Source organism: Drosophila eugracilis, unplaced genomic scaffold (genome assembly GCF_018153835.1).
Source record: "Drosophila eugracilis isolate 14026-0451.02 unplaced genomic scaffold, ASM1815383v1 contig_2147, whole genome shotgun sequence".
Classification (NCBI taxonomy): domain Eukaryota; kingdom Metazoa; phylum Arthropoda; class Insecta; order Diptera; family Drosophilidae; genus Drosophila; species Drosophila eugracilis.
The window spans coordinates 1,309,608-1,327,506 of NW_024573030.1; the positions used below are offsets into that span (position 1 = coordinate 1,309,608).

General features: G+C 39.2%; 1 protein-coding gene across 1 annotated transcript; it reads left to right on the top strand.

Annotated features, from left to right (window-relative positions):
• The first annotated feature begins 7,636 nt into the window (after positions 1-7,636).
• Positions 7,637-17,895, top strand: LOC108110312 (zinc finger protein 236). The gene is made up of 3 exons (XM_017219326.2): positions 7,637-8,236; positions 10,512-11,427; positions 11,796-17,895. The coding sequence occupies exons 2-3, from the start codon at positions 10,549-10,551 to the stop codon at positions 16,593-16,595; spliced, it is 5,679 nt and encodes a 1,892-aa protein (XP_017074815.1). The 5' UTR covers positions 7,637-8,236; positions 10,512-10,548; the 3' UTR covers positions 16,596-17,895.
• Positions 17,896-17,899: the final 4 nt, after the last annotated feature.

Here is a 17,899-nt window from a genome sequence, read left to right on the forward strand (position 1 = left end):
TGTGATATTTGTAAGCAAACTCGAAGGTGGGAGTGAGAAAAAAAAATGGCAGCTTGGCTTTTTGGCGGCCGAAGAAGAAGAAGAAGAACACCGAAATTGGGAAAACTCTTAAATTCAGCATCTAAACGTTAATTAATTAACACAACGTATACATACACTAAATAGGCAATTACATTGTTACTAACTTTTTCACTTTTAACACTTTTCTGCACTTATTTATTACTTAAATCGAATTAATTATACTGCTTAATGGAGGCTTCGTGCGTGCGGTCCAAGCGGGAGAGTAAAGTGAAGCGATTCGCAAAAGAACTGAATTGGCGAGAGAGAAAAATCAAAGAGAGGTCCAGAGATAGAACCGTTGCTTTTGACTGCGCTTTGCGCCTATCCTTCATACACTGCACTGTTTGAGAAAAAAAGTTTGCAATTTGAATATTAAGAGAAATTTTATTTTATATTAATATAAAACTATTTGAGTTATGCAAATAATGAATAAATAAAGAAACATGTAATATTATTCAATTGAGAAATAATTTTAAAGTTTGAATAAAATTTCTTGTTAAATCTAAATTTATGTGGTATTTCAAACTCATTCCTTTTTTTTCAGTGCTGAAACGGGTAACAATCTGAGACAGAGAGCAGACTCCGATGACGATGACGATACGCGAAATCGTTTCAGTTTCTGTTTCATATTTTTCTCTTTCGGTTTTGTTATTGCTGGCGTTTTGATAAATATAAATCTTGCAATCGACGCCGCTCGCTGGCAGAGTTTTATTGCCTGATAAGGCTTGTGTTTCGCTCTCTGTGAAAACTGTGAAACTGTGGGAAACACATGAAAACATAAGAAATAAAAAAGCAGAAACATCAAAGCCCAAAACGCTGGCCAAACAATTAAGATTTCGGAGCAGGCCACACGATCACCGGAGTCTCAAGGCCAAACTCGCAAACGAAAGTGCTTATAGGATGGGACTTATTCATTTTCTGTAAGAAGCGGAAACAGAAACACAACACCAAGGCGGTTTGTGGATTGGCTATGACTCATTCTGGCTGTTAGATAACAGGTAAACTTCTTATTTGCAATATTAAAATTATAAATTACAGATATAGTTTATATTAGTTGATGCTTTAAAAGCTTATTAAAGCTAATCACATTTACTAAGATTTTGATTATCATAGGGTCTGCCCTTAATTTAAACTTAATTGAGTTTAATTTGTAATTGTTATCTCAAATTTTACATAAAAGTCACTCCTTAAAAATCTGCTATAATCATCAAAAAACCTACGGCTATAGGACACCTATAAGAGATTATATTTTCAAGTGCATGATCATCAAAATGTTAGGAAAAGTTTTTTCCCTTAGCCGTAAACAAAAAGTGAATCATAATATACAATATCTTGAGACTTACCAGCGGGTCTTAGATGATCCTAATAAAGGCCGTATAACCGTACCCAGTCATGGATCACCTTTTCAAGAATTGCACGAAACTCCCCAACTTATCTTAGCCGCACACCTTTGCTTGTCCGCTGACTAAGTGCTGATAGATCTCTTACAATGAGTTTTGTTGTTATTGTTGTTGTTACTTTTTTTTTTGGACACCCCCGTAATGAAAGGCACACCCGCATACGGCACCTATACTTTTCACAAAATTCCGCAGATCCCAGATAATGTGAAACCACAATCGAGTTAGCAGAACTTGGTAGTGAATGTGTTCGACAACGATTTCGAGCGAAGTACTCCATGGGTTCCTATCTGCCCAACAGCCCACCGCCCCCTGGCACCCACCCTGAACACGATCTATATATATATTTATATATATATATATATATATATATGAGCTCCAGCTGCTTATCGTTTATGGAGGTGCTTCTCTGGGGTGGTTGGATGTTTGGGAGGTGCTTGGTTGGGTGGGTTCGATTCGATACTCAATGAAAGTGTCTGATGACGATGATGTGGTTCTGCAGTGCTTTAGTGATTGTTGCTAGTGGTTTGTACTGGACAAAGCTGATTCATGGCCACACTCGCAAAAAAGGGGGGGCAATAATGGGTATAAATAATGATAGAAAATATGATGATGGAAAATGATGATAGGTCTTAAAAGGAAATATAAATTAGATCTATACATTAAAGAACTCCCCGAACTTTTTCCTAGTTTTTCACTGTGCAGATAGGAGGCAGCCCCCCCTTAAAAGAACAAAAGTCTGTGGCCATGATGATGATGCACAATAGGGTTGGCCATCCAAAAATGAAGAGGTGTAAATTTAGAGCGCCGTGTGATTAGATGGATGGATCGATCGATGCTTTTGGCGCCCGCCGGCGACTGACGAAATTAGCACAAGCAAAAAAAAAAAAAAAAAAAATAAAGACGGCACGAGGTCTTTAACGTTGGAAAACCCCCAAAATAAACCCAGATACGACAAATGGTCGCTTGGCCAACTAATGAACCTTATCTCAAGACCCCGCAAGACGTTCTATTCCGGGGTATTCGTCGTTATTCATCACGGGGCAATCAATTCCCGTATGGAATGATTTAGTGATATGTACTCGGTGTTGCATCAAGCAAAAACCATCCATCCATCCATCCATCTATCGATTGCCGCCGTCATAATTCCCGTCGCCGCAGTATCATAAAACTAGGTCTCTAAGGGGAACAAACCATAGTACAATATAATATCATATACCATACATACCATAACATCTACCTGCTTGAAGAAATGCGGCGCGTGGGCTAATCGGCGACAGTTGTCAGCCGAAAAACGTAAAACTATCCGGAACTCAGTGTAAATAATGGCCAGACTTGGCTGGGCAGACCGGATATCTGTTTTAGAGTGTCGTTGATCCGGCAAAGTCAATTGGTTTCTAACGAGCTTAGCTCCTGTTCTCTCAGACTGTGTCTGAGATTTACCATTTTTGGTTGTTGCAGAATCAAGAATGGTTGGGCAATAAATGCAATATTAGTCAAGTCAATGGGGATTATTATGTGGAATTTTAGAAATAAAAACATAAATGATAATAAAATAAATGATAAAAACATAAATGATAAAAACATAAAATATAATAACCCAAAGCCAAAGCCAAATCAAGTCATCATTACTTTTTCCACTTAAACAGCCCTTATCAGACTCATTTCAGCATGATATTTCGAATATGCTTTTTCAATTACTTTTCCAAATTATTTGTTCAAATATGTTGATATGATTTAGGCTTTACATAAGGTATAAAAATGATACTTTGATTTGAAACTAACCAAAAAAATAAACATAAAATTATGAAATTTATCTATAAATTCTTAAGACTTAATAACTTAGAAATGAATCACTAAATATATATACCTTAATTATTATTTAGAAAACCTTCTTACCTTTGGTGACACATTTTATAAGGAATTTCGATCCCGATCTGTATTGAATTTGCAGAATTTTGCCATTTTGCCCTTGCCAACTTCCCGCTAAACCAATCCAAATGCAATACACCCCTTTTTTGGGTGGGAAAAAGTTGGGGGCCCGACCAGTTTTGCCCACTTGTTGGGTCACATATATACATATATATATATATATATATATATATATATTTATTTATATATATATATTTGTATTTTTTGTTGTATTTTCTGTGGCAATAAACACAGTTTGCACCCAGTCAACGCCAGCCGGTAACCCCAAACACAAGCTGGCGGGGAATTTCACCAAAAAGCAAACTGTGAACTGACGCATTCTACCAACTAACGGCATTTGTTTGGCCACAAATCGCAAGTACCTGGATTTTTTAGGGGTATATACGTTATTTGATATAAACTATCATAAAATAGAAATTTCTTTCTATTAGTATTTATATTTGATATCGAAAAACAATGTAATTTAATGCCTTCTAAAGTAATAAAACAATTTCCAGGGTATTAACTCTTTCACCACTCTTTAGCCCTATTACTTGGCTTTACGATTTTCCGTTTTTACTTTTTTTTTTCTGTCTTTATTGTTATTATTAAACAAGCCGTTTGGCTGGTCATAGTTATTGTTCTTTTGCCGTTGGTTTTAAGGGGCGGGGGTGCAAAGTTTAAGCAAAAGCAAAAGCAGAAAAAAAAAAACAATAAAAAAAAGAAGTACAAATAGAATAAAAATAAATGCGGCGTGCGCCTTTTCAATAATGTTTATCAGTTTGGGGGGTGGTGAGTGAGTGAGTTTTTGGGTGGAAGTGGGTGGTGATGGTGGTTGCCCAGTCACCTTGACATGTCAGTGGTGACAACAGTAATAACAATAACACCCATTAAACACATTAACAAAACCAAAACAACAAAAATAACAATGGCTAACAGGCAAACGAGTGCGAATTAAAACAATTATGGCTCTTGGCTTCGCTTTAACAAAATAATAAACCAAAAACGAAAGTGAATTTCAGGCATTGCTGCGACATAAATGCTAAACACTGCTAAAAAAATATAAGTTATTAAATTTGTTTTAAAACTAAACTTAAAATGAACAAGAAACATAAGTAGGCAATGTTAAAGAAAGATTAAATTAACAACTTTTTAACTAATATTTATATATAAATTTATATCTAGTTGAGTAAAATTTAAACAAAAATATTTTTAGTGTATTTAAGAAAATGTGATAAAGAGGGGGAATATTATATGGAGCATAAGAGTGGGAGGGAGATATGTATATACTATTTCAATGTTGAAGGGCAGACCGTGGGATTTTTAGTTACTAGCATTGTTTGCTATTTGTTTTATGCTAAATTAAATGCTAACTAAATGCTGGCAATTAAATGTTAATGCTGTTCGCTGTCTTCTTCGCCGTTTTCTTCTTTACGGTGGCTGCAATTTTTCAACCGTTATTTATTATTATTATTATTATTATTTGTACTATATATGTAACACTTTCCCGTTTCCATTGAAAGACAAATTGAAAAGGGAAATTGATATAGAAACTGAAACTGAAACACTTTGGTGGCTTTCTCAGCTGTTTGCATATGGCAAAAATGCAATATCTGGCTGGCTTTTAATGTTTATTTAACACGCATTGCCCTTACCATTATATGTATATATATTGTTGTTGTTGTTATTATTGTTTTTGCTTTGTTTGTTGCCAGCCATTAATGTTTATTGTTGTTACTGTGTTTATTGTGTTTATTGTGCCATCCAAGCGCATGCGCAACCAACTTAAAAGAGACACTGGAGCATGTTTTTTTTTATTTTCCAATTTGATTTGATTGAAAAATATAATTAATTCGAGAATTTAGTGTATGAAAATAGAAAGAATAAAGAATATATTGAAGGGATTTCATAAAACTATTGAAAATGTAATATTATACTGCAGCCTATTAGATCTCAGTTTAACTTAAAAGCTATTAATCACTATTTTATAATTGTTCAGAACTTAAATCATATTTTAATATAAACCTATATATTCTATATACTTTACTACCAATATTTAAGAAATTTTTTAAGAGTTCTTTCTCAAACTTATAATCCCTCAACCACTGTGCGAATTTTTCAAGTTCATTATAAATAAAACGTAAATATTATTAAATTGTGTACAAACAGCGCGTTGCACGTGTCGCTGAGTTTGTTTGTATGTGTCTGTGTGTGTGTATGTGTGTGTGCGTAGGGGCGCGTGTTTGTGTCGGTGTGAGTAGGGGAGTGTGGGTGGTTGGGTAGGTGTTGGGCGAGTGTATTGAACTCTTGCTGCATTTTTTTTTTGCACAATTTCGCTGTCTTTTTTATCAGTTCTTTTTTTTTTTGTATTTTTCTTCTTTTGCTTGCATTGTATTATTATGTACATTTATTTTTAATTTAACTTTGCACTGTTTTTACAATTGTTTTGTTTAATTCTTGTCTTGTTTTATATTTTCATGTATAATTTTTTTTTAGTGAAGAATCGATTAAGTGCATCGATTTTTTTGGGAAGAAGATGCTGAAGAAGAAGGGTTGTTGGTCACCTAATTTACATTCTTTCGGCAGCTGACACTCTTTAGAGTTGACCTCTCGTCTTCCTTTTTTTTTTTATAAGTTTTATAAGGCGGTCAACTGTAACGGCGACGTTGTTGCATTTTCATTGACTGGCACTGAGAACAATGGGGGGTTTCTTTTGATTAATAATGTAAAAAAAATTATTTTTAAAAATAGGAGTTGGGAAATCTTTTTGGTAGATTTTGTAAATATTACAAAAAACTAGAAAATATATAACTTTATACATCATCTTTATTATAAAGATAAGTTATATGTAAAAATATATTTTCCATAATTTTAACAGTTTTTAAAACATTTTTTAAAATTAACAAATTTGAAATGCAAGTTTTAGCTCAGTTACTTTATGAATGAAATGATATAACAACAGGGTAAAGAAGTACTAGTAAATTTCTCTTAGTGCATTAATGTTAATTTTAATGCTGCTTGATTGCTGATGACGCACCCTGGAAAGGTGAAAAGGTGAAAAGGGACCAAAAAGAGACCCGATCGTCTCCGACTTCCGTTCTGTAGGAAAGTTAGAGGTTAAGGTTGAGGAACTGCCCAGGAAGTGTCCGCTTGGGGGTTAATGGATATGGATGTGGATGTATACAAGATATATATGTATACGTGGATGTGCATATGTGTATATGTATATGTTTGGGTAGATCTGGATGTGCTAATCGCTAGATGATGTGCGACAGGGAGGGCAACAAACATGGCAAGCGTGGCCAATGGCAACGGGATTTACCCAAAAATCCAAAATGCATCCAGACCATATATGCATATGTCTATGTGGGTGCTAAATACAGTGGTAACTCTTTGGGGAGAATTCATTATTATTATTTCTTAATGAAAATAAACAAAATTTAGTTTATAAGTTCCTGCAATTGCTTAAATTCTTTCTTCTTATCTCTATTCGCCAAAAGTTTTTGTTTTATCTTATATGGGGTCGGAAATTAATTATTATCGAGACTTCCGGCTTTAGCGGTTTTCATCTAGAGTTCATGATTATAAAATTTGCAAATAGTAGTATTTTTGAAGTGGAAATTTATAGGAAGTGGTTAACTAAGCTTATCATAAGTATATGAATATGCATAGTTTTTAGTTTTAAGAAATAAATTAATATAAAAAATACTATTTTATAGTTCTTAATTGAATATTTTAAAAATATTTATAGAAAAAGCTATAACATTTGATATGACTTATGGATTATCCATCAAATATCCATTTGTCAAGAACTCACTGTACTTTTAATGGACAGACAGCAGCAGAAGAGGGAGAAGAAGTCTTCTGCTTCGTCAACGCCTTCTCCTCTGTGCTCCTCTGTTCATTGCTCCTCACCAGGAAGATGAAAAAAGAGATGGGGATATATTTATAGCCATCTCGCTCTTCCCAACACACACACACACATACATACGCACCCAATGTGTAATCCTATTTGCGCCAAAAAAAAAAAACACACAAATTGAAACGAAGAAGGAGAAGGAAAAATCCAACAAAGAAAAGAAGCAGAAATCCAAGCTGCGCTGCCTCCGCTCCAAAAGGCAGGCAGCGCAGTCACCAGCTTTATCTAACTCACACACACACACAAGCGCACGCAGAGACGCGCTCTTTGTCGCTCTCTCGGCCGCTCTCTGCAGATAACTGCGTTCGCTCTCGCGGGCAGAGACGCCGACAGAGCAACGGCAGAGCGACGTGCGCTTTTATAAATACAACTCGTAGATACATCTACCATTCGATTTTCATCTGCCGAATCGGTTGCGCTGCGGCTGCGCTCAAAAAACACACAAAACTCGTGCGCGGCGCTTCACAAAACAAAAAAAAAAAAGAAAGAAGAACTAAAATAAATATAACACCAAAAAGCAGACAAATCAAATAAATTTACTTACAAAACTAACTACATAAACAGAATTTCTCAATTCTAAATCCAACAACAAAACGAAAAACATAAACTAATTTTTTTTTAAGTTTTTTTTTTCAATCACAAACCATTGGAAACCTTTTTGGAATACCTAAAAGCTTGAAAGCCAAAGAAGTGTGAAAAATCAAGTGAACCCAAAACAAAAAGTGCTATCAGAATTCAATTATCTGACAAATAATTAAAAACATATTTATTAACAAAGAAAATATAAATCAAAAAACACAAACACACACACCACACCACACCAAAAAGCTACCAAAAATTGTTTTTAAAAAAGCAACTAAAAAATCCCTAAAAAATAACAGTGCGAAATTCAAAATTGGAATGCCGTCGCAACTGTTGAACGAAATTTCACAACAAAATATCCATTAAGGTAATTTTTTTACTGTGTTTATTTTGGATACAAAAAAAAAATGAAAACAGAACACCTATTACTATAAACATTTTTTTGTTTTTGTGCTGCGTGAGTGAGTGTTAATTGTTGTTGTTGTTGTTATTATTATTTTGGAAGCCCAGCCAAGCTGAGAAAGATATCAATGGATTAACAAAAGGATCAATTTGGAATAGATCTTGGGGTTTATCATTAAAAATATATTAATTTCAAGACATAGGTCTAAAAGGAACTATCAAAACTTTTTGTCAAAGAAATATGAAATATAAAAATATGTTAGGAAAATGTTTAATATAGTTCAAGATGCTAGAATAATATAAATAAGAGTTTTGCTTGAAATATTTTAGTGAGTCTACAGTTTCCTATGACTAAAACTTAACAGTTTTATACGATTATTATAAGATTTTTCAAAGCAATAGGTGGAACCTTAGATCTTTTAATAAGAAAAAGGAATATTTAAGTTATTCTTTTGAGAAATAATAAGAAAATAAGTTCCTAAAACCAACTCCCAACTTGCCAAATGATCTCTTAAGGAACTTTTCGTTTCCCTAAATAAACTTGAAAATAATTTCTGATATAATATTATTATTCCAAATATTTAAATACATTTCAATTAAAAATCCATCTTGCCATACCCCTTTTTTCCAAATTTATTTGGGTCAAGTTCTGCCTGCAATTAGCTAGGTCAAAAAATTACCCATGACCAATGGCCAAAAACCCTTGAACTTTGACAGACACACAAGCAGGCAGAGTCCAAAAACCAGAATAGGGATGAGCTGATGTTTATGAGACCCCGTTTATAGGGTTCTAATGCAGATTGATGATCTTTAACCGGGGTGTGTAAAACTACAACATGTCAAACGGTTCACTTAACATGATTTTGATTTCGTTAGATGGTGATTAGAATTGTGTGTTTTATTTTTCTGCTGACCAAATCGTGTTCATTGATAATTCTCAGGGTCATAAAAGGTGTGAATTTTGAAAAGTGCTTCATCGATTCCCCGCCCCAAAAAGCAGTATTGGTAGGGAGTCTTTATCTCAATGACTTTTCATGACTCACGACGACGAAATTGAAATCAGCCAACCAAAATGAAAGGCCAAACCGAAAGCCAATGGACAACAAACAACTAACACATATCAAAAAAAAAAAATAAAAACAACAACAAAATATTATATATATATATATATATATATAGCGAACAGTGGGCTCGTTATCGGTAGAAATTTTTTTGATCAGCCTCTGAGGTTGTTGTTATTTTTGTCGATGGGAAGTTAGGATTTCCAAATTGATCCACCAACAGCAACAACAACAACAACAACAACAACAATTGGAACACCACTAATAGTCATAGCCTTGATAACGGTAAATGTTAATGAGCGTACCCACATTTTTCACCCACATATGTATGTACGAGAATGATAAGAGCGCGGCGCAGCACTGCCAGATGCGTATTGAATTCAATTCAATTGCAATTTTCTGCGGATGCATTTGCCATTCTTCTTATTAGGCTTTCTCGGTATAACGATTATTGCAAATGTCTTGCCCAACTTCTGTTTGTATTTTTTTTTTTTTTTAATTTTTATTGTTTATTTTCCTGGTTCTCGGTCCCTGGTAGTTCTACAGTTCAGCTCATCAGCTGTTTATGCCAAACGAAAGATTTAGTGTAGAATTACCCAACCACATCCCAATTGGGATCCCATGCACTCAATTTTCAAGCCTCTGTTATCATTTGAAATTTAGCAAAAGGAAACCTTCATAAACTTAGCAAGGGAAGCTAAAAGTGTTTGTTTACGGCTTAAGTCTGTTTAGTTTTATAGAAAATCTACAAGAAAATGTATAGAATTAAGGGTTAATACGTAGGTTAATATATACTTAACATTCCTTAGAAAATATCCTTATGATAGTGATATGTTAATGATAGATCAATATTCTAATAAACTAACCTTATTTTATGAAATTTTTAATTAAAATGCTTAAAAAGTTAACTTATTTTCATATAAATATCAAAGATAACTATTGTAAAATATCATGATACATACATAATCTTTCTAACTAAATTAAATTCATAGCTGGGGCCCTTATCTACATAACAATAGAATGTGTTTTTTACAAACACTAGGTGTCAGGTGTCGTGACTGATTTAATCGAATTAAATGCCCTTAATGATAGGCAGTTTAATATATTTGCATTCCCATTATTGTCCATCACTATAAAGTCCTTCTTCTTTTTTTTTTTTTTTCCAAATTCCTTCGACAGAACGGTTGGCAACAAAACAAAAAAAAACTTTGGTAAAATGCTTGCCGCACATCAGCAGCACAACAACAGCACAGTGGAAACCGAAATGGAGCGTCAGCGACGTGACTCTACAACATCAGAGTCCTCACTGGAGCATCTGGACTTGGGTCGTACGCCCAAGAAATTGGGTGGTAATGGTGTTACAACACAAACAACATCAACGCCACGTGACTTGACGGCAGTGACGTCGCGCAAGCGCAAACTTCGACAACTGCAACAACATCAGCAGCAGCAGCAGCAGCAACAGCAGCAGCAGCAGCAGCAACAGGATTTGCTAACTGATGAGGATGAGGAGGAGGAGGCGATGGATGAGGATGATATAGATGAACAGCAGGTGGCTTCCAGAAATATGGGACGCCACAAGCAGCGACGCAGTGGCGCCACTACACAGGCCTCCATTGTCGTTGATTATAGCAGCGGTGATGCCAGTTCGTTGCGCAAAAAGTTCCGTCTCAATCGCTCGGCTCCGAGTCTCTCGGAATCGGGATTTGTGGATGCCAGTAGTACAACCGGTCATAGTGGTTATCTGGGTAATAGTAGTACTGGCAGTACTACCAATACAACTATACCAGCCAGTGGTACCATCGTTCCATCATCGTTGGGTGGCGATAATGGTGTTGTTGTGACAGCAGGAGCCTCAAATAGCAGTAGCAGTAGTGGTAGCAGTAGCAGTGGTGGATCCGGTGGTTCATCACCGCAGGGATTGTGCTTGTCAAGCGGTGAATCTGGCATCGGTGCCGGGGATGAGCATATGAAATACCTTTGCCCCATCTGTGAAGTGGTATCGGCCACGCCCCATGAGTTCACCAACCATATCCGGTGCCACAATTACGCCAACGGCGATACGGAGAACTTCACCTGCCGCATTTGCTCTAAGGTGAGTCATTGCATTGGTCACTTTTTCTTTTTTTCTTTTTTTTTGTTTTGTTTTGAAGTTTCCGTTTTTGAGGTTAGGTTTTTCATTTTTTAGGTTAAGTTTGTAAAATATTTTTTTCTATTATTCAAACTCAAAATCAAGTTTTCTTTACAAATTAGTTTTTTTTAATGAGTTAATGATTTATTATTAAAAAATTAAGTATTTTATTAGGAAGTTTACTGATGACCTTTTGACATTTCCTAACCTCAATCGATGAATAGACAGCTGTCCTAGGATTCTTAATAGCTAATACCATTTAACCCTCAATTGCTTGATTACTCATCCACCTGTTCTCCAATTCTTCTGCTTCTTTCTTAAAAACAAAACAGGTGCTATCCTCGGCTTCATCCCTGGACAGACACGTGCTGGTTCACACGGGCGAGCGGCCCTTTAACTGCCGCTACTGCCACCTGACCTTCACCACCAATGGCAACATGCACCGTCATATGCGCACCCACAAGCAGCATCAAGTTGCGCAGTCGCAACAGCAGCAGCAGCAGCAACAGCAACAGTCACAGCAGCAGCAGCAGCAGCAGCGACGACAGCAGCAAAATCAGCAGTCACAGCAGCAACAGAATCCCGCCCAGCAGCAACAGCAATTGGTGGCCAGCACATTATCCGGACGAGCAGAGAGTTATGAGAGTGATGGCAGCTGCTCAACGGATGTGTCCAGTGGTCATAGTCATAGTCGCAGCAGTAGCTCCCTTAATCACAACAACAATAACTCGCACAAGGCTAACCATAATCTTAAGGAGGAGCTAGATGATCACGTTGAAGATCAGCAGGAGTTGGAGAATAAGCAGCGTCGCCTGAAGACCACCATCAATAACAACATCATTGATAGTGAGCATCAAGGGGATATCGATGATGAGGAGGCTGATGATACAGATGTGGCCATGCTAACTAGTACACCCGATGTGGCCACCCTATTGGCCGGAGCCAGTGCATCTGGTGCTGCATCGCGTTCACCAACACCATCGCCATCTGCCTCGCCTGCTTTGGTCCTCAATTGCCCGGCCTGTGGTGCCTCCGATTTTGAGACTTTACCCGCTTTATGTGCCCATTTGGATGCCAGTCATTCGGATATACCCGCCAAGTGTCGGGATTGTGAGGTCATCTTTGCCACTCATCGTCAGCTGCAGTCGCATTGCTGTCGCGGATCGTCCATCATGGGTGTCGGTTTGCCACCTCTACTCGGTGCCAGCAGTTCACCATTGCACAATGAAGACGCCGAAGATGAAGAGCACGATCATGATGAGAATCTCGAGCAGAAGGGAAGAATACCAACTCAAAGCGAGGACTTCTTCCATCAATTGTATTTGAAGCAAAAGACATCCAGTGGTGCCATCTCGCATCCTCCGTCTCCTATTAAACACGAGCCGGCGGATAGCAAGGATCTGGCCGATATCCAGAGCATTCTGAACATGACCAGTTCCAGTTCCAGTTTCCTGCGTAACTTTGAACAATCCGTAAATACACCCAGTTCGAGTCAGTACAGTTTGGATGGTCGAGATCAGGAGGAGGAAGCCCAAGATGCATTCACCTCGGAATTCCGCAGGATGAAGCTGCGCGGCGAGTTCCCTTGCAAGCTGTGCTCTGCCGTTTTTCCCAATCTTCGTGCCTTGAAGGGTCACAATAGAGTTCATTTGGGTTCCGTAGGTCCAGCTGGACCCTTCCGTTGCAACATGTGTCCCTATGCCGTTTGCGATAAGGCCGCCCTGGTGCGGCACATGCGCACCCACAATGGTGACCGTCCATATGAATGCGCCGTTTGCAACTATGCCTTCACCACCAAGGCGAACTGTGAACGTCATCTGAGGAATCGTCATGGAAAGACCAGTCGCGAGGAAGTCAAGCGGGCCATAGTCTATCATCCGGCGGAAGATGCTGGCTGTGAGGATAGCAAATCACGTTTGGGTGAGGATCTAGCCGATATGAGTTTCCGTTCGATTAGTCCAACGCCACCGCCACCGCCGGTCAACGAGAGCAGCTCACAGCTGAAGCACATGCTTTTGGGTGAGAATCATATGGCTCCCGTTGCCCAGCCACCATTGAAGATTCAGGTGAAGAGTCTCGATCAGTTGGTGGACAAGAAGCCATCTGTACCAGCGCCTCAGCAGCAGCAGCAGCAGCAGCAGCAGCAGGAGAAGGGCGGAGCTGCTTTGGACTTTAGCATGGATGTCTTGGATCTCAGCAAGAAGCCAACTGGTGGAGCTTTACTAACACCATCAGTTACTCCAACTCCAACGCCGGCTACCGTGGCTCCGATTGTTCCAGGAATTGTTACCCCTGACTTGGCCGCCGCCATGGAGGAGCAGCAATTGCTATTGGCTCAGCGACAACTGTTCGGCGGTGCCGGAGATGCTGCCTCTCAGTATGTGCAACAATTATTCCGCAGCCTGATGTTCCAATCGCAAACGCCGGGATTTTCGTTCTTTCCATTTATGGCACCACCACCGCCACAATCGAATCCCGAGAAGCCACCACTGGTGAGTCCACCAAATCGCTTGAATGCTTTGCCCGTTGGTGTCGGTGTGCCAGTGCCTCCCGGCGGTCCCGTCAAGATGGTCATCAAGAATGGTGTCCTAATGCCCAAGCAGAAGCAACGTCGCTATCGCACCGAACGTCCATTTGCCTGTGAGCATTGCTCGGCAAGATTCACGCTGCGTTCGAATATGGAGCGACATGTAAAGCAACAGCATCCCCAGTTCTATGCTCAACGTCAGAGAAGTGGCCACCATGTGATGAGGGGCAGAGGAGCATCCAATGCCGCCGCTGCTGCTGCCGCCGCTGCAGCTGCAGCTGCCATGGGTCAAGTTCCAGTTGGTGGATCAGGATCCTTGGCCACAGGCTCTAATCATCATCATGGCCATAGCCATAGTTCCCATGGACATGCTCCAATTTCGGAGCAGGTGAAATATGCCATCCTGGCACAGCAATTGAAAGCTCACAAGAACACCGATCTCCTACAGCAGGCTTTGGCTCATGGTTCTAGCAGTGTTGCTGGTAATCCTCTCCTTCAATTCGGCTATCCACTTGCCACACCCAGTCCCCTGCACAATGGCAGCCAGGGTAATGGTCAGGCCATGACCATGGATGATGATGAACCCAAGCTGGTCATTGATGAGGATGAAAACGAGCATGATCGTGAGATGGAAGCTGAGGAAGGTGATGATTTCGAAGAAGATGAAGATGAGGAGGAGCTGGATGAGCCGGAAGATGAGCCCGAGTTGATTGCCGATGAGCAGCCAGTCGAAGAGGAAGCAGAGGAAGAACAAGATCTGCCCAAACCTCTGGAGCAATTGGCCTTCGTTGCGGCATCCAATGAAGCGGCTCAGAAAATGGCCGAAACTATCTTGGAGCAGGCCATTAAAGCGGGCAAGCCGTCGAGTCCATCGCCCCAGGAGAATGCCACGCCAGTTAATCCAAGTGTAGCTACTACCATGCAGGAACCAGCCACCACCTCTCCACCCAGTAATCCAAGCAGTTTGAAAGCCATGATTGCCCAAGCCGAATCCGTGGGTAAATCCCTTAAAGAAGTTGCCAGTTCTCCGTTTAAAGATGAATCCCAAGATCTGGTGCCAGTGGCCAAATTGGTGGACAATGCCACCAGCCAGAACATGAGCTTCAATAGCTATTTCCGACCCAGCGATGTGGCCAATCACATGGAACAGAGCGACGAAGAGGGTCTGGTGGCCTCCGGTAGTGCCAGCGAGAGTAACAATAGTGGCACCGAGGACGTTACCAGCAGCAGTTCCGGCAGTGAGCCCAAAAAGAAGTCCGCTTATAGCTTGGCACCCAATCGTGTCTCCTGTCCATACTGCCAGAGAATGTTCCCATGGAGCAGCTCGCTTCGCCGGCACATCCTCACCCATACTGGCCAGAAACCCTTCAAGTGCTCTCATTGCCCATTGCTGTTCACCACCAAAAGCAACTGCGATCGTCATCTGTTGCGCAAACATGGCAATGTGGAGTCCGCTATGTCGGTTTATGTGCCCACCGAGGATGTTAGTGAACCGATACCGGTACCCAAGTCCGTGGAGGAGATCGAATTGGAGGAGCAACGTCGTCGGCAGGAGGCAGAACGTGAAAAGGAACGAGAGCTGGAACGTGAAAGGGAGTTGGAACGCGAAAGGGAACTGGAGCGGGAGCGTGAGTTGGAGAAGGAGAAGGAGCGGGAACGTCAACAGCTCATCCAAAAGTTGGCGGCCCAAATGAATGCCGCTGCCAATGCCGCCGCAGCTGCTGCAGCTAGGGCGGGAAATGGTAATGTCACCGGGTCAAATGGACCTATCGTAGATGCTTTGGCTGGCGGAGATTTACCCTATAAGTGCCATCTATGCGAGGGTTCCTTTGCCGAGCGTTTGCAATGCTTGGAGCATATCAAGCAGGCGCATGCCCATGAGTTTGACTTACTCCTGGCCAAGGGAGCCATTGAGAACGAGTCTCTCGAAGCTAATCCTCAACAGCAGCCATCACAGCAATCAGTGCATTCCGATGATGAGGCACCAAATGGTGGAAGCAGGGGCAAATATCCAGACTATAGCAATCGCAAGGTGATCTGTGCCTTTTGCGTACGTCGTTTTTGGTCCACCGAGGATCTGCGTCGTCATATGCGAACCCATTCGGGTGAAAGGCCATTCCAGTGTGATATTTGCCTAAGAAAGTTCACCCTGAAGCACAGCATGCTGAGGCACATGAAAAAGCACAGTGGACGGGCTCATAATGGTGATAATCCAGGATCCGATTGCTCTGACGATGAGCAGGTGAGCAGCCCGCCCAGCACACCACTACCTAGCCAACCACCGACCAGCGCCAATAACAACAATAGCTGTCACAACAACAACAATACCAATAACAATAATAATAATAACAACAATAACAGTGGCTCCAAGTTGGGATTGAAGCTGCCCAAGCTTCATGAGCTACTGGATAAGGCAAGTGAATGGCGTGCCAGCCGACTGGGTGAGCACAAGGAGAACATGGGCGAGGCCACACCATCGGGAGCAGCTGTAGCTGGATCAGATTTGATTGGCAATCTGTTAGGTATCAGTGATCAGGGAATTCTCAATAAGCTTCTGTCCTCCGCCGATGAGGCGGCCAAACTTCTTGGTGTGGACAACAAGTAAAAATCGATGGATGGATGGATATATGGATATCAACCAAAAGCCATAAATTCTGGAGTAGCAGCAGTTTTACACCGCCTTACACACACACATATACCAAAGCTTAAATAGTTTTCATTAATGGTAGTTTACTTTAAACAAAAAACAAGGAGAAATACTTAAATTTAAAACAGGGATGCGCCTTAAAGCTTAATTCTATTTTCAAAAAAAAACAAAAAACAAAGCCACAGGCTTAAACCAAAAAAAAAAAGGAGCTAAGGCTGGACTTCCCTGTTTTATAGACCATTTCCAACACTTATACATACATACATACATACATACATATATTTAACATTTTTTTTGGAGACCTCTTTTTTTTGCCAACCCTTATTTTAAGCGGTCCAACCAACAAACCACAAGCTAATCAAAATCTTTGGAGACAAATATTATTATTTTTTTTTTTTACCATTTTTTTTTCCTAGCCTATAGTGATTTATTTTTACGATTAACTTTAAGTAGCAGCAATGACAAAATGAAAAATAATAAACAAAACGAGAAAAACGAAAAAAACAACGAACATTTTAGCATGACAAACAAGAAAAAGACTTCAAAACAACACACTCAAAAGACAAAAATACACTATAAAAAAAAAAAGTAAAAATTAAATCTATTAATTATAAATGTACATTGAAAGAGGCCTTGAGAACCGCAGTGTGGCTTAAATTTAGTTATCTAAGGACGGAAGGCAGACAAAGTTCTGATGCTTGAAACTAAGTATAGTCAAGATTTAGATTTGATAAGACTAGTTTTTAGAGATATTTTTTTCGTAGGATCTTATTTAAACAAAACTCATTCATTGCTGTAGCCTAAAAAGCAAATAAATGCATATAAAAAACATCTTAAATAATATATAAATATATATATATAGCTATTTAAATATACGAAAAGCATGATTCTTATATAATTAAATTAGTGGACTTCTTACAGCAATAACCAAAGCATTTCGCGTTTGTAGCGTTGTTTAAGCTAAACGAAATTAAATTTACCCAAACGCATGCCTATATATAAATATATTTATATAAAGCACACACAACTACATTATATAAAAGATATATATATACATACATATATATGGTTCTATTTAATGTGGATGCAGCAGCAACAAACTACTGAACAAATTAAACTATGTACTTAGCAATTATGAATGTACTTAAACAAAAAAAAAACTGTAAAAGTGTACTTGATTGTAAACTCAGAAAGACACACGCAACGAGAATGGATTACAAATTGAATTCAAATAAAATAACGATGAAAGAACAAATAATTTT

Coding starts and splice junctions, on each gene's coding strand:
- LOC108110312 (XM_017219326.2), top strand. CDS start 10,549: ATGCTTGCCGCACATCAGCAGCACAACAACAGCACAGTGGAAACCGAA. Junction 11,428..11,795: donor CCTGCCGCATTTGCTCTAAG/GTGAGTCATTGC, acceptor AAAACAAAACAG/GTGCTATCCTCGGCTTCATC.